A 26,107-nucleotide genomic window follows, 5' to 3' on the forward strand; every position below is an offset into this window, starting at 1 on the left:
TGGCACTGTGAAGAAGGAAAAGGCTCATCTGGCAGGTTTTTACCTGTCGGTGTAATGCGCATCCCGGTGCTGTGGCAGACCTTGCTTGCGTCTCTGGCTGGATGATGAAGAGCTGCCTGCTGTGGGCAGGTGGGCCTCTAAGGCTGCGGGATTCCTGACTGCTGCAGCCAGCGCCTCCTGACGAGCCCGCAGTATGTCTGCAGAAACCGGAGAAGCACAGAGATCAGTAAATACTGTCAAAATGATAAAAATCCAGATGGATTTATAGTTTTAGCCTTTGCACGTTCATGCTGCAACACTGTCTTTAACGTGGAATAAAAACAATAACTAACTCCTCAATTACTCACTGTAAGATTCTTTGCTTTATTGATTTTGCAAGAGACTGTAGGGCCATGAACACATAAGATGTAATGAAATTAACAATAAAAACTACAGTTCATCATAAATATTTAAGTCAGTGCATAAAAACAAAGTATGCATATTATGAGGTGCTTTTTCTATTTCACATAAACAGAGCAACATTCTCAGATAAATGAATGCATAAACTGCTAATCTGCAAAATACAATGTCAAAGAAGGCTCTCTTAAAGATAAAGACAGTTTCAGGATTTTTCTGTAGAGATGCACAGAAATCGTCCGGTGACTGAAACTGGCCAGTTAAACTAACTTAGCTTAACTAAAAAAGATACCATAATATTTGGATTAGTAAACACACTCTGGGGCACTTTTTAATGTTAAAGTTCTTACTAAGTAAAGAAGTGTAAGTTAACCTTTATTACTAACAGCAGCGTTTTTGAGAAATGAGATGTAATGCACCATGGTGAATGAAAACTAAAACATGCTGAGACCTGTCCAAGTTTCATTTAAGCTACAGAGGTTAAAAGAGAGTAAGCTTTTAATCAGACAACAGGAAGGATGGACCAAGTACAGCAACGTTTATGTTAGATGATTCTAAGCTGAAAACTTAGTCATGAACGATTGCGGATCAGACATGGTGGGAACCTATTGTCTAGGTAACAGATTACCCCAGTTTAGCTATGTAAAGACAGTTAACTGGCTAGCCTGGCTAATGACAGTCTAAAAATGTATATTTAGAATGCTGTGAAAAACTGGAAAATTTGTCTCATATGGGCAAAAAATTTTTAATTTAGGTCACACTTGCTTGCAGTGTTAATGTAGCTAAAGCTGGCATACACTGTGCGATATTTTAAATCATTGGATGCAGGTCACGATGCATGTTCTCACACTTCGTCCCAACGCCCTGATGCACACTTACGACGGCCGACATAATTTCAAAAATGTTTGATTTTCTGCCGACCTTACGATTCCTGATGGGGAGGTGTTTGTGAGAGGCTAATCACCCCTTGTTACCCCTGTACACTATACGACGTACGATGCACAATCAGGCTGAAAGTTAAAAAATTCTTGCACGACTGGAGAATCAGTCCAAAAAGGGCAATAAATCGTACAGTGTATTCCCGGCTTAAAGTAGAACCAGATTACCTAAAGACTTGTTTTGCTTTACAAATACAGAATTCGGTCACAAAAATCAGATATTTTCTAACACCTGACCAACACAACAAGCACACAATGTTTTTATTCCTCCCCACCCCTGCTGCCATCATCACCACCCCCCACCCCTGCCCTCCCTCCACCTCCTGCCCTCAAATGCTCGCCTCATTCCACCTCTCCGTTCCCTCGGCCTCCCTTTCTCCCTTGCTGGAGAAGAGGACTCATCATTATCAGCCAGGCCAGGCCACACCAGGAGACATGGCTTCTAATGAGAGAAAAATCCATCCGGCTCTTTCTCTCCTCCCTCTCGCTCCCTGCCTCAATCTATCCACTTCCCCCCTCCCACACACACACACATACACACCCCTCCGACCCTCCACCACCCTTTTTTTAATTAGACGGATCCCTCGGGAGCTAGGGGCCATTTCCGCCGCCAGTACGGGTGTGATGTGTGTTTTTGTGTGTCTGCGTGATTTAGGTGCCTGCTAGTGCGTGCCCAACTGTGTGCTTTGTGTGTGCGTGTGTGTACTGAAGCAGCTGAGTGGGCGCCGGGGTGGTGGTGGTGGGGGGGGGTGAAGCGACAGATATTAATGCGGCCTAGCTCCGGTGTATCGATCTGTTTGCCGCGCTGGGCCACAGGGGACTCGGCTGGCGGCAGACAAGAGTGTGTGGGTTTGTGTGTGTGTGTGTGTGGTGGTGGAGGGTGGGGGGTAGAGGTAGGCTGAGAAAGATAAGAGAAGGATGAGAGGAGAGTGAAGCCCCAGAGCATGCACACACACACAAAACACAGAGTCGGGCTGCAGTGCACTTGTGACAGGGAGGAACAGGTGACCTCTGAGTTCTCTGTGGTCACAATTATTTTGCATGGCTGGCTCTGTTAAAGGCATGCTTTAGCAATTTTTATTATGGGACCTCTACAATGTCTTCTAAGCAACTGATTTAAAATCAAAGCTGCACACCTAAATGCATCCCTACCACATCCTATCTACTGCTCTAACTTCTGCAGCTCTAGATCCTAAACCCACAGATAGTTTGGAAAGATGCGTTAAGTAGAAAATGTATATATTTTATTTTCCACTAACAGTAGAACGCAAACAGTAAAAAACTTGTTTGACTGATTTTTCTGTTTTCCCACCTTTTTAATTAAATTGAACATCACATAATAATATAATAATAAAGTATAATAAGTATACACACTGTGTGCAGAATTATTAGGCAAGTTGTATTTTTGAGGATTATTTTTATTATTGGGCCATATTTGTGTTCTTAATCAACCCAAAAGACTGTGTGTGTGCAGGTAAATATTAACGTGCAGAATTATTAGGCAACGTAATAAACAACAAATATATACCCATCTCACTTGTTTATTTTCACCAGGTAAACCAATATAACAACTCAAAATTGAGAAATAAATATTTCCGACATTCAAAAAACAAACAAATAAATAAAAAAATCAGTGACCAATACAGCCACCTTTCTTCACCATGACGCTCAAAAGCCTTCCATCCATAGATTCTGTCAGTGTCTTGATCTGTTTGTGATCCACATTGCGTGCAGCAGCCACCACAGCCTCCCAGATGCTGTTTACAGAGGTGTACCGTTTTCCCTCCCTGTAGATCCCACATTTCATGAAGGACCACGGGTTCTCTATGGGGTTCAGATCAGGCGAACAAGGGGGCCATGTCGTTATTTTTTCTCCTTTTAGACTTTTTCTGGCCAGCCATGCTGTGGTGTATTTTGATGCGTGTGATGGAGCATTGTCCTGCATGAATATCATGTTTTCCCTGAATTATGGCGACTTCTTCTTGTACCACTGTTTGAAGAAGGTGTCTTCCAGAAACTGGCAGTAGGTCTGGGAGTTGATCTTGACTTCATCATCAACCTGAAAAGGTCCCACAAGCTCATCTTTTATGATACCAGCCCATACCAGTACCCCACCTCCACCTTGCTGGCGTCTGAGTCGATAAGGAACTTGCTGCCCTTTACTGATCCAGCCTGGTGCCCATCCATCTGGCCCATCAAGACTCACTCTCATTTCATCAGACCAAAACACCTGGGAGAAATCAGCTTTCAGATATTTCTTGGCCCAATCTTGACGTTTTGTCTTGTTCAAAGGTGGCCTCTTTTCAGCTTTCCTTACCTTGGCCAGGTCCCTGAGTATTGAACACCTTGTGCCTCTCTGCACTCCAGACATGTTGCAGCTCTGAAATATGGCACAACTGGTGACTAATCACGCTTGATCCTTCTCAATTCATCAGGAGTTCTTTTGCGTCTTTTTTTTTCAACATGCTTCTTGCTCCCCTGTTGGCTACTTGCTATGAACCGCTTAAATGTGCGATGATCCCGCTTAAAAAGCTTGACAATTTCCAAACTGCTGCACCCTTCTGAAAGACATCTGACAATTTTCTACTTTTCAGAGTCTTTCAAATCTCTTTTCTGACCTGTTGTGCCAAAGGAAAGGAAGTTTTCTAATAATTAAGCACACCTTATATAGGGTGTTGATGTCATTAGGCCACACCCCTTCTCATTACAGAGATGCACACCACCTGATTTACTTAATTGGTAGTTGGCTTTCAAGCCTATAAAGCTTGGAGTAGGACAACATGTATGAAAAGGATGATGTGGTTAAAATACTCATTTGCCAAATAATTCTGCACACAGTGTATTACAAGAAGGGGTTTCTACAGATTTCTGTATCATAATTTGATTCTCTGCATCTAAAAACACAGAAGAACTGGTTTATGTGAGCAATTTTAAATACCTAAAATAACACTTTGACAAAACTGCAACAGCATAGAGATATCTGCTAAAAATTGATCCTCTGAAGGATGATTGTAGGACTTTGTTACAATTTTTTTTCTTGCTGTAGAAACTCTACATTATGCTGGCATTTATTTGGTACAATAAAAAAAAAAAAAAAACTTATCTTTATCATTAACTGTTCATGCTTATAGAAAAGACAAATCAAAGGGGTGGGAATTTGATTTAGAGATAATTTCGGTGCTAAATTATAACTAAAAGTTAGGTCTTGACTGAATTTATCCATCTTTATTTCAGTATTTTTGCTTATTAGGGTCAGAAATCAACTTTCTCAAAAAAGCTCTCTCAAAATGTTTCTTAAAACTTTGAGAAACACTTAAGGCACTGCACAGCTTACAGACTCCGTGCCCAGGTCTGTTCTGATCCGCCATAATGAAAACAATATGGTGACGTTATGTGTCTAATAGGCTACATAGCAGGGTATATGTGAGTTAGTTGATGGCAGTAGGGGGGTCACACAGGATTTATATTCAACAGGAAAACAAATAAAAATGATAATTTCCATCAAAGCAACCAGTGAAAACTGGTAACTCTCTTTCTGTTCCTTTAATTTCTCCTGTTATAACCATCTATATTTATCCTGTGTATCCTTGTTCAACCTCAGTGAAGCACTGGGTTCATATTTTGCTCCCTCCCTCTCTCCCTTTATTTCTCTTTTATGTGAACAGAGAGTAGCAGGGTCATCCAGGGCTCTGCCCCTGTGTGAGTCTGTGTGTGTTTGGGTCCAAAGCGTAGGCGTTCAGATCCTTAATTTTTCAACTAATGCTCTCATCCAGAGGTGCAGCTGTTGGAGCACAGGACTAGTGTCCCTCTTATTACGTATTAAAGTCCTTATTAAAAACACAAACACTCAAAGGCCTCTTTCCTAGCTGTAAGTTATTTTGGAAAACAAACCCGGTTTCCGTGCCATCCCATTTTTCTCACCACAATCAGCCCTGAAGTTGAGCTTAATCCCCTTAGTTAAGCTGGTTTTCCCCAGCACGAGAATGAAGGCGAACGGCTGGCTGATACAGCTTGGCTGGACTGGTGATGAATTTCATGGATTGGCAGGTTCTCAAAAAGCTAACATTCATCCGCCAAAAACTCTGCATGCACCAGAAAATTAAGAATCTTTCCACGAGGAGGACATTCTGCCAGTGGTATAAGCCCGAGCAGCTGTAAATACGTGCTAAATCTGTAGCACTAAACGTCTTTGTCCTTTGACCAATCAAATGCCTGGGTTTTCTATTCTTGTTTTTAGGATAATGCTAGAGATTCTCCACATTTTGAGTCGGGCCAAACTGCAGGAGACAAAACATCCTACTCCTCCTCTCACTTTCATCTGGATCTCTCCCCCCACCTCTCATTTTACTTTCCCTCTCCCTCATCCTTCTTTCATCATGTGAAGAGGGAGGGAAAGCCCTCCTGGCCATTTCTACAACCCAGCTACCCTCCTTCTCTTCCTTTGCCCATCAGGTCCAAAGGGAGCTTCTCAAACAACACCTTGCACCTACACACACACACATCCTCTTCACCCCCACCTCTTTCACGTGCACACACACTTTCATTTTCTGTGCCCTACACTTCAAACACATGAAAGGATGCTCTGCGGGGACCAAGGCTAAAGGGAGAGTTGGCGGTAAGGAAAAAGAGGAGGAGGGGAAGGGGTGCCGGAGCAAGCATGAGAGGGAGATGTATAGGAGACATGAGGGGCCCAGGGGGAGTAAAGAGGAAGGGGGTCATGGAGGAGCTTATTTGAGACCAGGTCAATGTCAAGAAGGTCTCGCTGGGGAGATTCATGTCAGCCTCTTGAGAGACAACTCATCCATCTCCCACTGTGCCATCATCTGGGTCTACCGGTGTCCGTTTCTTATCCAGCTCCACCTGCTCATTAAGGAAGGGGAAGTCTAATAACGCATCTTGTAAATAAACTAATAAACTGGTTATCTGGAGGAAGTTGCCCAATGTGCCGCCCAGGGCTCCTCCAGGAAGTGAGCGCCTAGACTTTGTGTCACTGAGCATTTTTTCACACTAAAAAAACACAAATCTCTGTGTATTTTATAGAGACACAGATGGTGCATGACTGTAAAGTCTAAATGGAACCGACTGAATTTTGTTTTAAAAAGAAAAATCTGATCACATCTCATTTCTTCTTCATCCTTACAGAAGAGATTAAACCACACACAGGTGGGCTCCATTTACTATTTAAATTACTTTTTAACTGATTTAACCAGATTTTATTTGATGGTATCAATGTAAAAACTCAGTGCAATTACTTGTTACACCGTTGATTTTTTATGTGTAAAACATTCTGAGTCTTTTTCTTTTCTCTTCACAATCTTGCACTACTTTCTGTCAGTACATCTGTGGTTATTAATGTTTTTTTATTTCACTGATTGGTTTTTAACCTGCACTGGATGTTAGCCGGATAAAGGGCACTATCCACGTTTCTGGAATCTAGAAGTGAATGGATGAGTGAACCAAAGGGCCTGGATGAAAACTGTTGGAGCTTCTGGGAAAGGAAGCCAGCGATTAGACCGAGCCCTTAAAACGCTCATAATGTGACGCATTTCGCCTGTAAACCGTCTTTTCCGCAGAAAAAGGGCAATTAAAGCCTTTATAGGCCTTCCCTTCTAGATCAGCAGCCAGCAATTAAAAATCATTCCTAATCAAATAAAAATTAAAGTAGATCAACAACAATTTGGTCAAAGCGGCAACTGAATCCATGCTACAGTGATACATTTCTGAAATGTGATGGCAGGGTTTTTTTTTTTTTTTTTGTGGGAAAAGAAAATGTTGACATGTAATGATAGTGAAGAAGAAATTCAAAAAAGCAAACTACATTTTCTTCAATTGGCCACCCTTCTTGTGCTTAAACCAATCAGATTTTCTTTCTGTAGGCACAAATAAATGACACAACTGTGGTTTCCTGGTTGTAGGGAGATTTAAGAGGACTCGGCTGGCAGCCAATAAGAGTCCCTGAATCAGTCGTGGTGCTGGTGCATGTAAGGGCTTGTGAGTGTTGTTAACAGCAGAGAGTCAGGGTGGTCAGAAATCACCCAGAGTGACACTTTGACGCTGGGTGGGCAGGCACCACAAATAGAAATGTCAGCAATCTCTGAGGCCTGGGTTTTATCCTGGCAGCAGAGTAGCAAAGCGAACCACAGGACCCTGAACACAGCGCCAAAGACTGAGGTTAAAAAGAAGCACTGCACCTTGGTGGATTGGTCACAGCTGACAGAAGCCTTACTTTATAGAAGACATTGTAACACGACCTGTATTAAGTTTCAAGTTTCAACAAAATAAAGAAAACAAGACATAAAGTTACACTGTTTCTGGAAAAAGGTAATAAAAAAATAAACTTTGCAAAGAGGTGTCTATGGTGTTAGATGCAAAAGAAGAGGTGATGACAACCAGAATCCACAGAAGAAGAAAAAAACTGACCGTGGCCGGGAAGACCCATACTGCTGGCCAGCTGGTAGAGGCGTTGCTGCTGCTCCTCAAAGGACCCCTGCTCGCTGAGTGCTGACATCATGCGCCTGTAATGCTCCACGGGGCTCATGTGGCCGTGGCTGCCGCCTGCCTCCACCACGGGACTCTGCGAGTTTTCTGAAAACAGGAGAGTTTTCAGAGTCATCAGAAAGTTCAATGCACGCTGATGGATAGAGACAATGGATAAAGTACTTTTATTGCTTAGCAGCCTGCAGGCTATTGAGATCTAAGCCTCCATCACAGTGAAAAGAAGGGCAACTTAATGTTTGACTTAAATCTTTAAACAACATAATGATTCCTAATATCAATTTTCTGTTTAAAGGGATAGTTCGGGATTTTTGACATGAATCTGTATGGCATCCCCATCACCAGTGTCATGCAATCACACTGACTTACCCCTGGCAGCATCCTGTGAGCAGAGTTCTCGTCCAGCTTTGGTCAAGCCGAAAGTAGTCCGGCAGGTTTGCTAGACCCAGCGAAATAAAACTCTTCCCAAAACATTATGTGTTCAAAAGAGTGATATTTTTGCATCCCAAAAACATTGTAGTGGAAAAAGTCACACATCGTTATCACTTGGTCCTATTTTCTCTCTGTTCGTATCAGTGCGCGCCGTCATTCTGACAGCGAGCTCAACTTTGAGGAGGGCAGGGAAGTCGCTGTTGTTTGTGATGCAGACAGCAGCTGCTGCAACTCCGACATCCTCATCAATGGAAAGGTTCTGTATCTCGGGCATTACTAAATCCCACTCGTGGCAACAGTAGCATCCACCTCTGTCTGCATTAATTGGCACTTGAAACAAGTGCACCATGATTTGTCGGCCACCCTGGATATCGCAGCTCCAGCTGAGGCTCCTGCGGCTCCGGCTTCAGCTTCCATCACTTCTCTGTCCACCCTCTCTCTTTCTGCCCGATCTAACTCCATTTGTCGAAGTTCATCGTCAGTGTACTCGGGTTCATAAAGATATCCCTTTGGCTCTAAGTGGAAGTCGATGTTTTCCTCGTCGCTCTCGTAGTCAGACATCTTCCCCAGTAGTAAACAATCGCGAATCAAACAGGTAGGCCCTTAACCTAACAACAGCCAAATGCATGCCTCGCTCCGCCCAGCTAGGAGCTAGGCGGAGCGAGACATGCATCTGGCTGTTGTCAGGTTAGTAGGCCCTAGCTGTCAGGTCATGGTGTCGCGCGCACTGATACGAACAGAGAGAAAATAGGACCAAGTGATAACGACGTGTGACTTTTTCCACTACAAAGTTTTTGGGATGCAAAAATATCACTCTTTTGAACACATAATGTTTTGGGAAGAGAAACGTTTTATTTCGCTGGGTCTAGCAAACCTGCCGGACTACTTTCGGCTTGACCAAAGCTGGACGAGAACTCTGCTCACAGGATGCTGCCAGGGGTAAGTCAGTATGATTGCATGACACTGGTGATGGGGATGCCATACAGATTCATGTCAAAAATCCCGAACTATCCCTTTAAGTCCATACTAGAAAAAGGAAGAGAAATCAATAGTTTCCAAAAGTGGATTGGTACATCTCATTCCCCAAATTAGACAGAATCAGCTTTGGAGATTTTCTAAATAGCTTTATTAAGAATCTGAACATATTTTTAGACAGAAAACGGCTGCAGCCTTCATTAAACCAGCTGACTTGCATTGCACAGCAATATGTGGGGGACGGGCATCCTGCCTAAAGCCAGGCATATACTGTACAATTTATTGCCCTTTTCCGGCCGATTCTCCAATCGTGCAAGAATTTTTCGATTAGGCCGACTTTCAGCCTGATCATGCATCATGTAGGGGCGATTAGCCTCTCACGACCTCCTCCCAATCGGGAATTGTTAGGATGGGAGAAAATCAAACATGTTTGAAATTCCGTTGGCAGTCGTAAGGTTCCATAAGAGCGTCGGGCCGCACAGTGTGAGAACATGCATCGTGAGCTTTAAACTTTTAAACCCTTTTGTTGTACAGTCTGAGCTGTAGCTGCGTGCAACGATTGAAAATATCGCACAGAGTTTGCCTGGTTTAACTCTACTCTAAACAGAACTGAAGACAACTTTAAGACTTTCCCCAGCATTTGAAAAAAAAATCCTATTATTAATTGAATCTATGGGTTTTAATCTGATACTGAAATGTATCAGGAGTGAATTTTAAACATGTAGTTTAATAACGTTTAAAATTCTACAGGGCCCAGAGGTCTAGATGAAGAAGAAACACACAGCAGGAAGAAATACAACAAAAAATGTTTACGATTTTAAAATGTTGCACTCTTAGGGTTTATCTTAGTCTGAAGCCTCCTTCAGACACTATCCAGAAGATTTTCCACATATTACTTACCCAAAAGGATAAGAAGACTCCTCACATGACGCTATATACAGAGTCATAAACTGATGTACACCGAGTCTGACCTCAACATGAACTCTTAATTTCTCAGACACAAAACGCTGCATTTTCCATACCCACAATGCAATACTGGTTCTTAGCAGTGAATAAGGAAACGTACAAATATCCATGAGGATAAAATGCATTTAACTGCATCAAAATGGTGCAGAGTAAAAGATTTTTGTCTTTGATACCCAAAGAGCTGTCAGCCTTCATGGTTAATCTGTCTCACTCCCTGACCTCCCTCCTCCCTCCTTTCTGTCAATAGTAACATGATCTAAGGCGAAGGTGGTGGGGGATACAAGGGAAGGTGGTTCAGGAGTTGGAAGAAGGAGACAGAAGATGAGGCGGAGGAGGGAGAAGCAGAAGGAAAGCTGGGGTTATTTTTACCACCCTCCTCCTTATTGAAACCTGAGTCTGGCCCCGGGCAGGCGAGCAGGAGTGGCGCTGAGGAGCGGAGGTGGAGGTGCTGAGGGGAGGAAGCAAAACACGCACGCATCTCTGTCTCCGCCGTCGAGTTCCTGCTAATCCACCCAAGGTCCTAAAGTGTATGTGCTAGCATGCATGTGTGTGTGTGCAACTAGTCTGTGCCTGTCTAAAGTTTTCCTTCTCTCTAAACACAGCGGTGGGTGCCGACTTTGCAGCTGAAAGGAAAACAGACATCATTTACACAGCGGCATGGCTCCATCCACACGCTGCTCCCTCTCTCTCTCAGACTCTCCTCCAGTCTATTTCTTCCCCTGTGTTAGTCATTAAAAGATAGCGTCTGTCGCCAGACTTCATGGCAAGTAGATGAAACCGGAAAATCTACCTCATAAGCAGGTGTCGAGTCAGGCTTTGGGTGTGGACAGAGCTAAAGGTTAAGACACAACATCAACATCATTTATTTAAAGACTTAGATGCTGCAGGGGCACATTTATGGGAACTAAGTCTGCTTATACACCAATGGAGGAATATATGCAAAGTCAAAATAAAAGGATCGTTGATATAAAAGCAAAAAAGCAATTGATATATCCCATGAGATGCTAAATAGAACCCCCCATTACCCCTTCTCTTTGAAAAGGAAGCTAAGGCAGAATGCACAAACACAACACTAAACCAACAGGCTCCCCCTCAGCCAATAACTAACCCCATGCATCTTTTAGAAGCTGCCTTGTGTCTGAGTAGGACTATAATGGCTGGGAATATACAGAGGAAGAGGCTCCAGGCAGGATTGCAGATAGTCACAGGTCACCCAGTGGGCAGAGGTCCAAACAAGGACCCATCAGAACCTAAAGGTCCTCCAGCTGATGTTTGTAGAGTGTATGTTTAGTAGGATGTGCAGTGAGCGGCTGTTGCTCTGGTGTATAATGCATCAGCAGAGGTCCCCCTCTAGTCAACAGGGACTGGGCTCTGTGGCTGTGATGGCCCCACGCTGGGTGGCTGGTTTCACACTACAAAAAGGGAGAGGGGAGCATAGCACAGAGGTGGAGCTGCAGCAGTACACAGTGGTTGTAGCTTAACCAAGGTGAGATGGTTGTAATGACCACAGATGCAGTGGTATTTTAAACTGGCACTAAAATGTGGCAAAACAAAACTGTTCATTTGTCTTTCGTGGAAAGTTGTGGTATTAAAAAAAGTAAAACACTGAATCTGTAAATCCACTTTAGAAGAAAAGCTACAAAAAGGTTTAGAGGGAGTTTGCACATGTATTTATCTCCAAAAGAGTATCGTATTGAAGTGTTGGGAGGCAGAAAAATCAAAGACAGTCCAAAATGATGAAAAATTCAACAGCCAGTATTTCAGAGGGATCTATTTTTTTTTTTTACATCTGTGCAATCAACATTGATTGATTTGAAACAGGGGAGAATGAGAGGATTAAAAAGGAAAATAAGGTTGATGTTTACTGAGAAATCTGCTGAACCGGCCAGCATCGGCAGATCAGTAGCAAAAAAATCTGATCTTTACTTTTGTTCCAATCAGTGAATGGACTCATTAGCTCTAACAACTCTTGGCCCTGGACAATGTCACTGCAAGAAGAAGATTAGCTGTATTCAGTATCAATGATAAGAAACTCAGAAGAACAAATGATGTAAGATGCTTCTAGAAAGTAGATTGTATTTTTATGGAGGTAGACCTCTGCAGACTGCAGGCTCAATCTCATGGAGCTAAGCTGTTGTTTTAGCTCTTTGTAGCATTTAAAGCCCTACTTACACTACCCCTCTAAAACCGATCTGTGAGTTCGGACCAAGCTTGTATCAGTTAACCTTGCCGAGCATTTACACATCACGCTAGCACGGTTCCTCACCTCCTAGTGACGATTTACGGTACTGTTACGGTACGGTGCCCGTAACATTCAGAAAGTTTGGTTATTATTGTGATATTATATATATATATGTATATATATATATATATATATATATAAAAAACTGTAACTGGAGCGTGTAACAAAAGTAATTTTCCTCTGGGATTATTAAAGTATTTCTGATTCTGATTCTTGAAGTGGATATGACAAACGGTAATCTAATCAGGGCTTACAGATGCAGGAAACAACAGACGTGGTTCTTCATATTGCTAAGCAGTCATCATTGGAAATCGCGTGGCACGGGGGAGGCTAGTATTTTTATGAATGTCGGAAATCTCATTATTAATAAGGAGGCTGACTGTAAGGAGATGACGCGGTTTGCTCATGCAGGCTTTGTTATCTGAGAAACGAGCCAGAACTGAACCGCGCCGAGCCCTACTGCTGAAATAGCACAAGGTAAGCGCGATTTGGTTTTGTCTGACACGGTCCAGTTCAGTTTGCGTCCCATTAACACTCAACAGTTATCTCTGTTACTGAGCTTGGACCGATTTTAGCACTGTTTAAAAAGGGTATTGTAAATGCGGCAAATGTCTCATGGAATATAATAGATTTGAAGAGAAGTTAGAGAACAATGAAGACAGGGACTAAAGTATTGTTTACAGTTATTTTATCTAACTGCACTTATTGTGTTATTAATATAAGGAGCTAAAGGGCTCAAGATGGCAGCTCTTAAAATGTATTGTAGTTTTGGAAAAGTAGTGAATACCTGTTTAACTGCAGTTTAACAACACCTAATCTCTCACACAGTGTGACTTCACCTCTGCTCCTGTTCTAATAACAGATAACAGCCATCTTTAAAGGGTTCTAGAACAAAGTAAATGAAATATGTATAAAAACAAATCACCTAACAGTTAATCAGAGTTCTTTCTCTAAACAATTGGACAAAGATTTTACTTCATCTATAAAAAAAAATACAAATTTTGTGATGCAGCATTCAGTAAAGCATCCCATGAAAAAACGAAATAACTTTGTCATTCATCTTTTTCAGTTTGACTTCATGATAAACTGGTGTTTTTTTCTCATATTTGTAAATATCCAATGATGCAGAGAGGGGCATATTAATATTTAGATCATGTAGCTGCTGCATGTTGATTTCCATTTCATATATTGCCCTTTACAACAGGAAGGAGCATCACACAGTAGACATGCTCTGCGCACCTCCCTAAAGTGCTGTAACACAAAACGCCCCAATCTTGATCATACTTTTATTCTGTCCTTTTTCCTATAACCACCTATTGCCTTTCACGAATAACAAGTCTAAGTAAACTTTTTATGCTGCACCACTGGGGAACATTTACTTTTGTTTCATGACATATAAATCTTACCTTTTGGAGAGACGCTGCGGGACTTCTTGCTATCAGAGGGACACTCGCTGCTGCTGTTTGGGGAGAAGCTTCTCCTTTTGCCTAGAAGGTCGTCTGTCAATGGAAGACAGAGAGAGAAGTCAGGGGGAAAAGAAGACAAAAGAGCGCTCTTGATGTTGATACTCTGCTCTGTTGTGTACCTGCATACACGTCTGCTGCTGTGGAAATGCAAAGAAGAAAGTGATGGTTGGAGAGAAAGAGAAATGGAGGAGGTGAAGCAAGCCACGGGCAGCTGGAGATGTGCCTGTTCTGTCAGTGATGAGGAGGAAAGCCTATATCGCTGAGGATGACAGATCTCTCCAGCTAATTCACACGTGTGTTGCTCTGTTTGAGGCTAGAAGAAGGGCTCTGGTTCCCTCTTTTTTCTCCAATGTCTCTATCCATCAGTGCTTACTGAACTTTTATCACCTATCTTCTTCTCCACTTTTTTCCAGATGTTGGAACAAAGTCTGACCTAACTAATGTGCAGCGCATCATCCCTCTTTTCTTCCTGTGAAGTTCATGTCAGGTGACGTTATGGCTAAATCATGTATTTTTTAGTTTTTCTGCCTTCTACTTACTCCCCCCTGAAAAATGTTCACTTCTCCATCTGCTCCAGTCTCCCTCTACTCCCATCTAGATGTGTCTGAGCCCTGCTCCCATCAGGAGCTCTTCTTCTCTCCTCCTATTAGCACTCCCTTCCTCCTCCTCCCTCTTGTCCCCCCCGCCAACAAAGAGGAGCATCTAGTGTACAATTACCGAGCCCCCACTGCCGTCTCCTCCTCTCCTCCCCTCTCATCTCCCTCTTTTCCCTCCCGCCCAGTCCTCCTCGCCTCCCCCCCACAAACACGCCTCAAATCAATACGGGCCTAATCAGCGGAGGGAGGGGATGCAGAGTACACTGCTCTCAGCGTCGGCAGGAAGGAAGGAGCCGTTTGTCACCGCTCCCTCTATCTTCTTTTATTTCTGGTGCACCTCTCGTTTTTTTTTTCCAACTATTCTGTTTCTTCCTGCACAAACGCAGCCAAGCCACGACAGCAACTGCTTCTTCTCTTTCTCACCTCTCGATGCATATTTTTAGGGATGGAGGAGAGGAGGAAGGGGGGCTGTTTTTCCACCCTCGAGGAGAATGATTCCCCTCGCTTTCTCCTTTTCTACAAAGCAATTTTTCATCATTTGCACAGCATGTGTAAACAGCATGTGAAAATAATAATAAAAAAAGGAGTTATAAAAAAAAAAAAAAAACACAACAACATATTTTTGCAGCAAAGCTAAACCCGGCACAGTTGGATATTTACGGCCCACATCAATTGTCAAAGACTTGTCTGACTTCCAGCAAAAAAAACTTTGGTTAATGGAGGAGAGTTACCATCTTGGAAGTTTTTATTTTGAATACAGGTTGAAGCATTTATTTTCTTTAAATTTGTGAAAAGTTGTTCTAGTGTAAGTAAATAAGTACACAAATTTGGCCATATAGTTTTTTTTTCCACCTAATAAAAATTAGAACTGGGCTTGAATTTAGCAAAATGACCAAAAAATCTTTTTGGGGCTTAAACTCTAACAATAATTGCTGAAGCTTTTTTTTATTTATTTATTTAAAATGGTTTCCTGAATTATTGTTAAAGTTATTTAGTCCAATATCTACTAAAGTTCTTTTGTACTATGTTTACAGTTTATATTTTTTGGAAATTCAAAAAGACATGTTAAGTCAATTATAAGACAACCCTCCCTGATATTCAAGAATCAGCAAATCAAGATGAGTCTATCTTTATCATTGCAGACAGAGCATCCACATAGCTTAGCAAGAATCACGGCTACTTTTCATAGCGACTAAACCTCTTAGTCATTGATATACAGTATCTCTTAGTAATTGATATACAGTATATATATGTAAGATATACAGTCCTGATCAAAATCTTAAAACCAAATAAAAATCTGCAAGGATTTTTAAGAATGGAAACAAGTGACATAAAAAACTTTTATGCAGGTTTTTGTTTAAAGAACAGCTAACTAAAATAAGATTTTCGTAATCTGATTAAACGTTTAAGAGCACAACCTTTACAAGATCAAGATCTACACAAAAAGTTAGCTTCCATTAAATTTCTTCATAGTTTTTAAGCACATGGAAGCCCATGTGCTTAATACTGAGAATTTGCAAAGGGGTGTATGAAGGAAATGTTATTTTTATCATATGAATTACTGCTGTGGACGGCCAAGATCTTCAACTCTTGATCAGATGATGAACAGCCAATATTACTAGCTCAACAGGTCTTGCCTTTTTGTCTTGTTTACTCTTGTAGCACAGTGAAACTCTATTTAGATCTTTCTTATACTGTGGCCGAGAGGTGCAAATGCCCAGTAAACGACAAAACTAGCTGCAAAAACATGTGCAAAGCAAATCACACAAGCACAAAAACAAATGCAAAAAAAACCCAAAAACGCTGCAAGCAAAAACTAAATGAGCTGCAAGCAGGTGAAAACATGCAGTAAATTAAGACATGACCTGCAAAACATATTAAATGCAAACTCCAAAATACACAAAAAATACAGCAAAAAGAAAATGCTTCAAACTATAAATAAAAGCAAAAACTTACAAACAACACAAATGCAAACAAAAAATACAGCAAACAAAAACAAAATGCAGCAACCACAGAGAGAAACATAATCCAAATAGTAAAAACAGCGAGTTTGCTGCTGTTTTATGCATCATTTTCTTGCTGTGATTGCAGCATGTTGCTTTTGCTTGCAGCATGTTTTTTGTGGTCACTGTTTTTTCTGTTTACATTTTTTTTTTTTTAGGTTTTTGCTTCTATTTTTAGTGATATCAGCATTGTTTGTTCCTTCTTCTGTCTGTTTGCTGCAAATTTTCACCTGTTTGCAGCTCTTTCTTGTTTGCAGGATTTTTCTTTTGCATTTGTTTTAAGCGCTAAGTGTTTTGGAGTTTGCATCACACGTGTTTTTGCAGCTCGTTTCTTCGTTTACTGCTCTTCACCTGTCGGCCACCATTTTCTTAAGATCCAATAGTGCATAATAAATTATTGCAATATTTCAACTTTAAAAAACTCATTTAAAATTGTGAAATAAGTGCAATTAGAGTTCATCTGAGCAGGTAAAAAGATATAACAATGGAATTGGTATTTTAGCCTGAAATTAGATAATTATACAGTCTCTATAGCCCCATTTACAATACCCTTTTGAAACCATGCTGAGATTAGTCCGAGCACGGTAACCGAGGCAACTGTTTAGTGTAAATGGCACGCAAACTAAACCGGACTGTGCTAGACACAACTGAACCGTGCTAAACTGGTACTAGTTCAACAGTAGAGCTCACCGCGGTTCAGTTGAGGCTTGGTTCTCAGATAACAAAGAGCGCATGAGCATCTCCTATTTACAGTCAGCTGACTCGGAGGAGGAGAAGGCTATCCAGGTGATGTTGGACGGAACAAAACATAATCACTAAGTTTTCCTACCAGAGAGTAGTACCGTAGATTGTCACTAGGAGGTAAGGAACCATGCTAACGTGATGTGTAAACGGCCGTAAGGAACCAAGCTCAGCATCGTTAACAGGTCCAAGGTCGGTCCGAATGGAAAGTTCGGACCGAGAGAGGATCTGTTTTCAGAGTGTAGTGTAAATGGGGCTTTTGTCATGTTGGACAACCCACTGAAAATGTTCACATGTTCTGCAGGTGCCATAGAATGTAGCTTAGATAAATTGCATGCTATACCGCACAAAACCTCAGAAAAAGTGATGCTGGGTCATTATTTTTAATTTTCTGAATGCTTTGAAACAGAGACAATGGTGAATTGGTCACATTAAAATCTATCAGAAGATCCTTTATTGTTCCAGGATGTGTGTCAACCTCCAACAAAATAGAGGGAAAAAAGCTTAGTGTTGCATAAATTTAATAAAACGAAAAGAACAAAAGTGAACATTAATCAATAAAGTTATTTTAAAGGAAGCAATATAACTTTTCCAGTCATGGTGCAACAAGTTATTCAAATAAAGAGGGTTGGTACCAATTTGTTACATTTTCAGCTGCTTCTTCCTTACACACACACATCTGCAAAAGAACCCTAATCAAAAACTGATTACCAAAATGTTTGAGAAGGAAACGACACAAAGAAAGGGTTGAAAAAGGCTTAGCTGGGGATCTTTGGATTTTGTTGTGCTCCTAAAGGAGTCCTGGTGTGAAGGACAAGGTGATTGATTCAGACAGAAAAGGAAAAAAAGAATGTGGTTCACTAATGATCAAATGTTTGACGTTTCATCTCAGGTCTTAAGGAGACACAGTCCTTATAACATCCATAAGAGATGGAGGCAGAAGAAAAGAAAAGCTCTAATGGAGAAGGGCACGAACACACACCTAATGCATGTGACAATCCCTTCTTCTTATGATTACTCATGTTTTTCCCTCATTTTGAAACGGTGTTTTGAACATTACATTCACTGGTCCATTCATAAACAGAGAAAAAGAAAATCACTGATGGTCTCCATCCAGTCCCCATTAGTTAAACCTCTTCCTCTACCGAACAGACACACATTCACATCCACACCCAAAGCCTCTCATGATCAAAACACACAGAGTGGAGTCGTCTCTTGAGCCGACCTCACTCAAGACGCCGCGTCTCCTGAGCAAGTGCCTGAGGGCCAGAGATTTGAGGGCGGAAAGCTTTTAAAGCCAATTAAATGGGGCTTCTTAGAGCACAGGCGCTTCCTCTTAATGCCAAACCAAGAGCTTTGCAAGCTGCTATATGAGCCGTTTTACCCCAAAGACTGTTTGGAGTTAAGTTTCTAACCCCGTGCACTAGCCTTTTGCCTTAATTGTAATGAAGAATTACTGGTAATAAATGCATGGATTCCTTTTTTTTTAACTTTAAATAGGAAGATTATTTATCATATGCATCATATTCTTTCAAAGTAACTTTTATTGGCATATTCTGCCTTTTCAATGGGCTAATTGAGATCTTCTGTACTTGTATAAGGAAAGGAGAAAAAGGAAAGACCTAGACTTTTCAATGTTGAAGTGACACCAGTGGGGTGAACCTACGAGCAAGGGAGCAATTCTCCATCCTTTTTTTGTTTTTCATTTCCTCCTCCCCTTCAAACGTCACTCACCCTCCTTCCTTTACTCCATCTCATAGAGCTTGTTGACAGTGCGGACAGCCAGACTCCTTAATTCCCCTCTTATGCTGTTAATCTGTCATCTTTATCAGTCCGGTGAGGTGGGAGAGGAGGAGAGTGGACTGTGTGGAGCTGAGGTCTAGAGGGGCGGGGGTGTGACAGGTGGGGACGTGGGGTGGGCCGCCAGCCACAGCCCCCCGATCAATCTCCACATTACAGCTGACAGAATGGTGCTAATAACTTATTGATCCCCCTCCGTGCACCGGGGCCTCCGTCGGCCCTGAAAGCCCTGCCATTGATTGGCTTACGGGCCGATGCAAGAGAGGGAGAGGGAGTGGGAAGAGAGCAGAGGAGGGATTCGTCATTGTCCTGCATCTAGATGTATAAACAGTAGAATTTCTTGGTCGACATCATCATGTCGCTCCATCGGGACCAATAGTTGACAGTTAAATAATTTCTGGCATTATTACCTCCACATTACAGTCTGATAAAGCAACATACATCACACACAACTTTGAAAAGTACGTAGCTTAATTTACACGGGGGCAGAGCAGAGCAGGAAGGGAAGGTGAACAATATGAAACCAAAGAAAAAGATAATGTTAGGCGATCACACATGGCATAAAGAGCAGCAGCAGAGCTGACTTTCAATAGAGAGATCTTGTGACCAGTAAATATGATGGAAATAAAACAGCTGCATCCATTGCTTAGTCCTGAGAGGGGCAACATGCTGGCAGACCAACTGGAGCTTCAACAACGAAAAAACTTTTAAAATGTGAGTGGTTGATTCTTTATTTTCTGGAGCTTTTCAATTTACTTATTCATCTTTAATCTCTTTGATTCATGATGATGCCATTATTTCGATGCCACACTTTTAATATACAAAATAAAGGGTTAAAACTACACTATCACAAATAAAACATTAGAAACCTTTCATTTTACATATTTCTAGGAAGGATTTAACAATTTCAAAGAATGCATAAGTCTAAGTCAAGCTCTCACAGATGCATTATGACTATGTCTAATATTGTGCTGTGATTACAGGTGTTACAATACTCAAGACATTACTGTGAAAACAAAACAAAACTTTGCTTTCAAGTTTCTTGCGCAAGTTAGCTGATACTAAAACAAAGAGGATCTTAGTCGCTCCTGCTTGTGACTAGCAGTGGAAACAGCACTGCTGATTGGTGTCCTTGAACATTGCCCTGAAGTCGTCTTTTCAGTCTAAGGTGTTTTATTGGATTTTTAGAGTTAATGAATACAAATGCTTCTCTCTGCCCTGCTGTGGCCTTATTAGAGGATAAGACAACATAACCATAGTAAAATGGCAGGAGCAGAATAAGTGGGCTTTTCTTGAAAACAATAACAACTATATTAATTTCTAAGCAACAACAAACTTGGTTTCTAAAAGTTTCTACATTTATTTTGACAGAGGCAGTGATTTTGATCCTTTAGACCACTGAACTATGTACTTTATCTTACCAGACATATCTGTCTTTTTTGTTATGGTTGCATTTTAAAAAATTCTCTATCTTTAATGTTAACATACACGTTTAAAAGAATGAATTTGCGATATTACGCTGACCGATATTTCAAACACTTGCTCATTAGGTAAAAAAAAAAAAAACAGGTTGGTTATATGGCATATGATACTTTTGCCAGTCAAGACATACATAGGATGTGTTGTTACTAAATGTAATTTATCGCATAGTGCAGACTTTGGCTGATTTCTAATACCGTATTTTATCTTTGGTTAGGGGAGTGTTGGCCTATTGAGTTACAGCAGTGCATTCCTGAGCAAAACCTTTAACCCCTGATTGCTCCCCTGGGGCCACACAATTGCAGCCTACTGCTCCCCAAGGGGATGGGTCAAAATGCAGAGAACGAGTTTCCCCATTGTGGGACAATAAAGGGATTTACATTACATTGGTTGTTCTTCATTTATATTACAGCTTGGAGTAATACGACTTTTTCAAAGATCAGGTGTGGATATAATTTATGTCTAAATTATTTCGGTGTTCAAAACCTCCCTATGTGGTATAGCGGACTAAGTCTGAGTCAGACTCTGCCAAGCCTTCGTGGAAATTGTCCTGACTTGCTATGGTGACTTCCTAAGGGAGCAGCTTAAAAGACTCACCCTCTGTCTTAAAAATGTTCCCAGTGTAAATTAGCTTGTTTATTTGTACATAAAATGGACTGAATCACTCCAGTGTGATGGGAAATCATCACCAATTTGCTGGTATATAATTTGAAATGGCAACCTTCCTAATACTAAAGTCACCATTTCACCGTTAAATACCAACAGTTGTTGGCCTCTTCAGATGTGAGGAGGGGACGCAGAAGGCTGCAAATATTTCAAACCAAAAGTGTGCTTGTAACACATAGAAGCACATATTTCTTTATCTTCTTGAATCACAAAAAGTATTTTCTTGTTAGTTTTTCACGATTAGCTCAAATAGCATCTTAAAAACTAAATATATACCCTGTTGGTCTTTGAACTCATCAACCAACACTGTACACTTTAGTGCTGTTTTAATATCATTAAAAGTCTGGGGAAGCTTACGTGCTTTAGTGGATATATCCTTGTAATCCCTGCATGTTTTGGATTCAAAAGTAATACTTTTATCAAACAGCTTTCTATACTTGTTATGTGCTAAAGTGAAATTGGTCAAGTTTGCAATGGCCAAGTAAGACTTTCAAGAAAATAGAAATCTGATTGTTGCATTTCTAATCATTTGCAGAGGGCAGACATCTTTGAAACTTCATGGTATCTGAAGCAATAGAGCTGCTATATTTTGATACCCTGGTATATCTTACTACAGTACTAATGTTGATCAAACAAGAGGGGTTCAGAGATCAACAGAAAGAGCCATTTTTTGAGGGAATTATTTCTAACATTTAGATGAAGTTTGCAGGTAAGTTTGCATTTTTTAAATGTGGTTAAAGCTGTACAAATACTTCTTTTCTATCAACTCTTAAAATCATGATTATTTAGACAGGTTTTATATCAAAATAAGCAAAAAAAAAACAAAATAAATAATCATTAAATCCATCTTTTATTGCTATTATGCACAGTTTGCTTTCACAATCCCACCATTTCGCTTCTCTCTTTGTTTTTAGCTGCTACATAGAAACCTAAACCTGTATATTCATAGCACAATTCATCACTTCTTATAATGTGCAGGATCTTTAAAAGCATTTTAAATTATTGGTATCACAGAAATCATCTAGATCGTTTAAATGTGGCGGGAAATATTTTCACAACCCTGTATTTATACCATCTAGAAATGAATCACTTGTAAGAACTGCTTGCATCTTTTTCCAGTAATAGGCTTTTTATATGGTGCAGTTACACCTCTGTTAAGCAGTTTAATCTTTTAGGATATTTATAACTGCTGTTTCCTGTGAGTTATGGTGAGACCAAGTCAAACATCGCTACTGATCCTCTAGTGTTTGCTTTGATGCAAAAGTTCCTTTCTATGCTATGTAAACAATAACTTGCTGGAAGGACTTTAAAAGCAATCCTCAGGCAAAATTAAAGAAGTATGTAATGAACATGACGAACTGCAGGTTCACACGCAAGCAAACATCTAAAGCAACAAGAGAAAGGTGCTCATGCACTAACACAGACCAACACGTGCCGTCAGGCTGTAACTGCCTCTAAGAGCCTGAGTGTGCAGAGTGAGGGAGGGAGAGGGAGTGAGCAGCGGCCCAAAAACACCTTATCTGCCTGTTTGAGTCTCCGGTCTGACCGCAGAGCCACAGTTTACAGTCTCCACAGGCAGCCAGACTCTCAACGTCGGCGCCCAGCTCCCTTCACCACCTCCACCCCCCTCCCTCCGCTCCCCCGCCTCTTTCCCACTTCTGTCTGAATAGCCAATGGCTATGGAGGGAAAGAACGACGGATGGAGTGCGGAAGAACAGGAGGGAGGCAGCCCTCCTGTCTGTCCCTCAGATTTAATTAATGGCCCACTCCAGCACAGAGACAACCAGGCAAGCCTGCTTCCCTTTGCTCCTGACCCCCGACATACACACATTGTACCTTCCTCCATCATAGTTACAACAATCCCTCCACTTATACCTCCGTCAGCTTTATTTTTCCTGTCAATTTCTAGATGTTTCTTCCATCAGATCCTCTTATTGCATCAGACTTTTAACCTGTCCTTAACACTTCATTGGTAGATAGGTCAAACAGTGGAAGTGCACACACAACATGATAGCAGGAAGCTGGTTTAAATGTGCACCTCATCTATGTGTTTGGGTTGCAGTTTTAAGCCTGCGTAGGCATGCATCTTTATAGCCATGTGTTAGGTGTGTGCCTAAAAAATTGTGTGTCTAATTTCACTGGCAGACAGAATTAGAGCCAGCGGCTGATCGGATTGGACCTGTTTACAGACACAAAGCGAGCTGCTTAGGCTGCCTGCTAAATCTCCCTTTAATGCTCAAAGGGGCAGATTTTAGGGTGGCATAGGGCATACTGCGCCCCTACTGTCCCCCATTATCACCCATGTTTACCTCCCCTCTTATAAAAAACGGTTTCAGGGTTTGAACTTTTCCATTAGCTGATTAAGACAGATTTATCTTTTTTGGGGGGGGGGGGTCAGACCCCAAACTGGGGTCTAAGACTCTGCCTAAGCTGGTTGTTGTATTGCCTCCTCCTTTTACCCACCCTACCCGATAACACAGGCACCGTATGGTCATTTAATCCAGCAGACACAGGAGGTGAGCATATAAGGAGTAAGTATGGAGGTGTCGGGTCGTAGGTGATTAAGCTACTTGTGTAGCTAGCTAGTGGGATCAAGACAGTAGGGTCAAACTACAGACCAATTCGGAGCAAAGTCGTTGGTTCCAAACAATAGATAGTGGATGTTTTCAATTCTTATCGAAGGCAGTGAAAGTGCTTGTCGTTTAGATTGGGACATATGTGGCTTACTAAAATGCAATCGCCTACTTCATGCTGTCATATAGGTCCATTTCCAATAGAAAGTATCAAATGTATATAGAATACTGAAAAAGTTTGGATGCTTGATGTATTAGTCAAAATCTGTCAGAAACATCCAGCACAGTGAGCTTTTATTGAAGATCAGTAACATACTGATAACCCTGGCGTACCCCCTAACAGGTTCCTTGACAAATAGCTGTAATTAAATGCAGTCTGTGTAAGCTGAAAGAAAAGCTCTTACTAACACATGCACACTATGGTTCCTGGGCTCACATGAAACCGGATTAAAAGCAAACAAAGCTATTTATTCTGAGGTAATTTAAAACAGGGGGTTTAACATGAAATCCTGGGGTGCGGCAGAGAATCTGGGAAGAACATTAGGCGATCAACTTAAGAGCGACCTTTAGGAAGGAGTAATAGGCTTATTTTCAGGTCCCTCAGCCAAACAAGTTAACGTTAATTAGAGAAATTGGCGCATGTGTGTTTGAAACATATAAAAGGTCATCAAGCTAAACGAAGGAAGAGAGAGTCATGTAGAAGAGACAAGGGAGAAGGATGATAGTGGAAGATTGTGGGTTTCCTACCTGTGTGTCGAGTACTGGTGCTGTGGTCAGAGGCTGACTGCTCTTCGGGCATACCGTGCTGTCTGGTGTGGTGCAGGTTAGAGATAATTGTAGAGAGGTCACCGTCCCGACTGGAACAAACACACAGGAAGAGACAGCACAATGAGAAGCAATCTACAAACTGAACATTACAACCGGAGACCGCATGGAAAAAAAAAGAAAAAGATGAAATACATTCCATTAAAATGACTTGAGCAGCTCTCACCACAGAAATCCTTCATTTAGATATCCCGGTCCAGTTATTGAAAAAAGAAAACAACACTCCTTCACAGAGACTGTGCAGCTACAGGTGGCTGTCCTGTCTGCTGCCTCTTAGCTCTGAGGTCTGTAATGCACTCTGACAGACTACCGCATCCAGCACTTTCAGGTCTCATCCCTGCTCATCTTACGCACTAAGATGTACTAATGAACATATTCACAACTCATAAGTAGTTTAGAAGCTTAAAACCTTAATATGACTCTTTTTAAACCACTGTTACTGATGGGGCGCTTCAAAGACATAGCAACTTAATACAATGAAAGGTTATCTCATTATTAGCATGTTTCATCATATTACAGAGTTAAATATATGAGATTATAAATAAAGAAATTAGTGATGATTTAATATTTAAAACAACGGCCATAGAACAATGCAATATTACTACTTAAGAAAGACTTTAACATGAGGTTTGTCATAAGCAAAAGCATCCAGAAGGATCCTGTTAAGCCCTGTAGAACCTAAAGTATGATCGGTAAAAGGGTTTGCAGATTAGACTTGCACTTGATTGGGGCTCCAGATTTCCTATTTGCAGTTTTTCTAAACTCCTAACACAACTGTGCCATGGAGGAGTTTCATTTGCAATCTGATTACCCTCCTGATTGCATTAAAATGGAATAATCATGGGGAAATAGGTGCTTAGCGTCTGACTGGTGTATGGCAGCTTTGGAGTATGAGTAGTTGGTGTCATCACACTCTGTATGAGAGCTTCAAAGACGCATAAACCTTGGTTTATAGTTGAAATGTCTATTACTGCTACAGTGCATTCCACGAGAGTTCATACGCCTTAAAATTCACACATTTCTTTTTTACAATGAATGAGTTTTGAAGTTACCAAACATGTCAAGTCCATCTGTGTGTAAATCTACCTAAGCTACATTGTGGCCTCATGGAGACCAAGGAACGCAGCAGACAAATCAGGTTATGGAGATATTTAAAGCAGTGGCTAGATTATACAACGATATCAAAGACCACAGAACACTGTTCAATTCAATCATTCAAAAAAAGAAAGTTAGGTCCAGAGACAATATGCAAGCTGTTAAGAGTTAAAGAAAGGTCAATCTTTAAAGTAACACCACTAGATGATCCAAAAGCTTTAAAACTAGAGCTTTTTCATTTACTCTAAGTTACAGCCAGAGCTATGATGGTATGGGTTATATCAATGTATATTCCCTGCATTGAAGTTACCCAGTCAAACCTGAGAACTCAGATGGAAAATTGATGTTCAGTAGGGGTGCATGACTTCAGAAAGGAATTTAATAGTGATAGCTAAAACTTGCAGTAACAATAATATTGA

General features: G+C 41.1%; 1 protein-coding gene across 4 annotated transcripts in view; it reads right to left on the reverse strand.

Annotated features, from left to right (window-relative positions):
- The window catches only part of samd11 (sterile alpha motif domain containing 11), a 68,226-nt gene that overhangs the window by 16,825 nt on the left and 25,294 nt on the right, over nt 1–26,107 (reverse strand). For all 4 annotated transcript variants that reach the window (XM_038305987.1, XM_038305989.1, XM_038305991.1 and 1 more), the window contains exons 4-7: nt 24,516–24,625; nt 13,851–13,943; nt 7,755–7,919; nt 44–197 (exon numbers count right to left, since the gene is read on the reverse strand). In XM_038305987.1, the coding sequence (XP_038161915.1) occupies nt 44–197; nt 7,755–7,919; nt 13,851–13,943; nt 24,516–24,625 (522 nt within the window). The remainder of the gene's footprint in view (nt 1–43; nt 198–7,754; nt 7,920–13,850; nt 13,944–24,515; nt 24,626–26,107) is intronic.

Source organism: Cyprinodon tularosa, unplaced genomic scaffold, assembly GCF_016077235.1.
Source record: "Cyprinodon tularosa strain WSP-4 unplaced genomic scaffold, ASM1607723v1 ctg57, whole genome shotgun sequence".
Classification (NCBI taxonomy): Eukaryota; Metazoa; Chordata; class Actinopteri; order Cyprinodontiformes; family Cyprinodontidae; genus Cyprinodon; species Cyprinodon tularosa.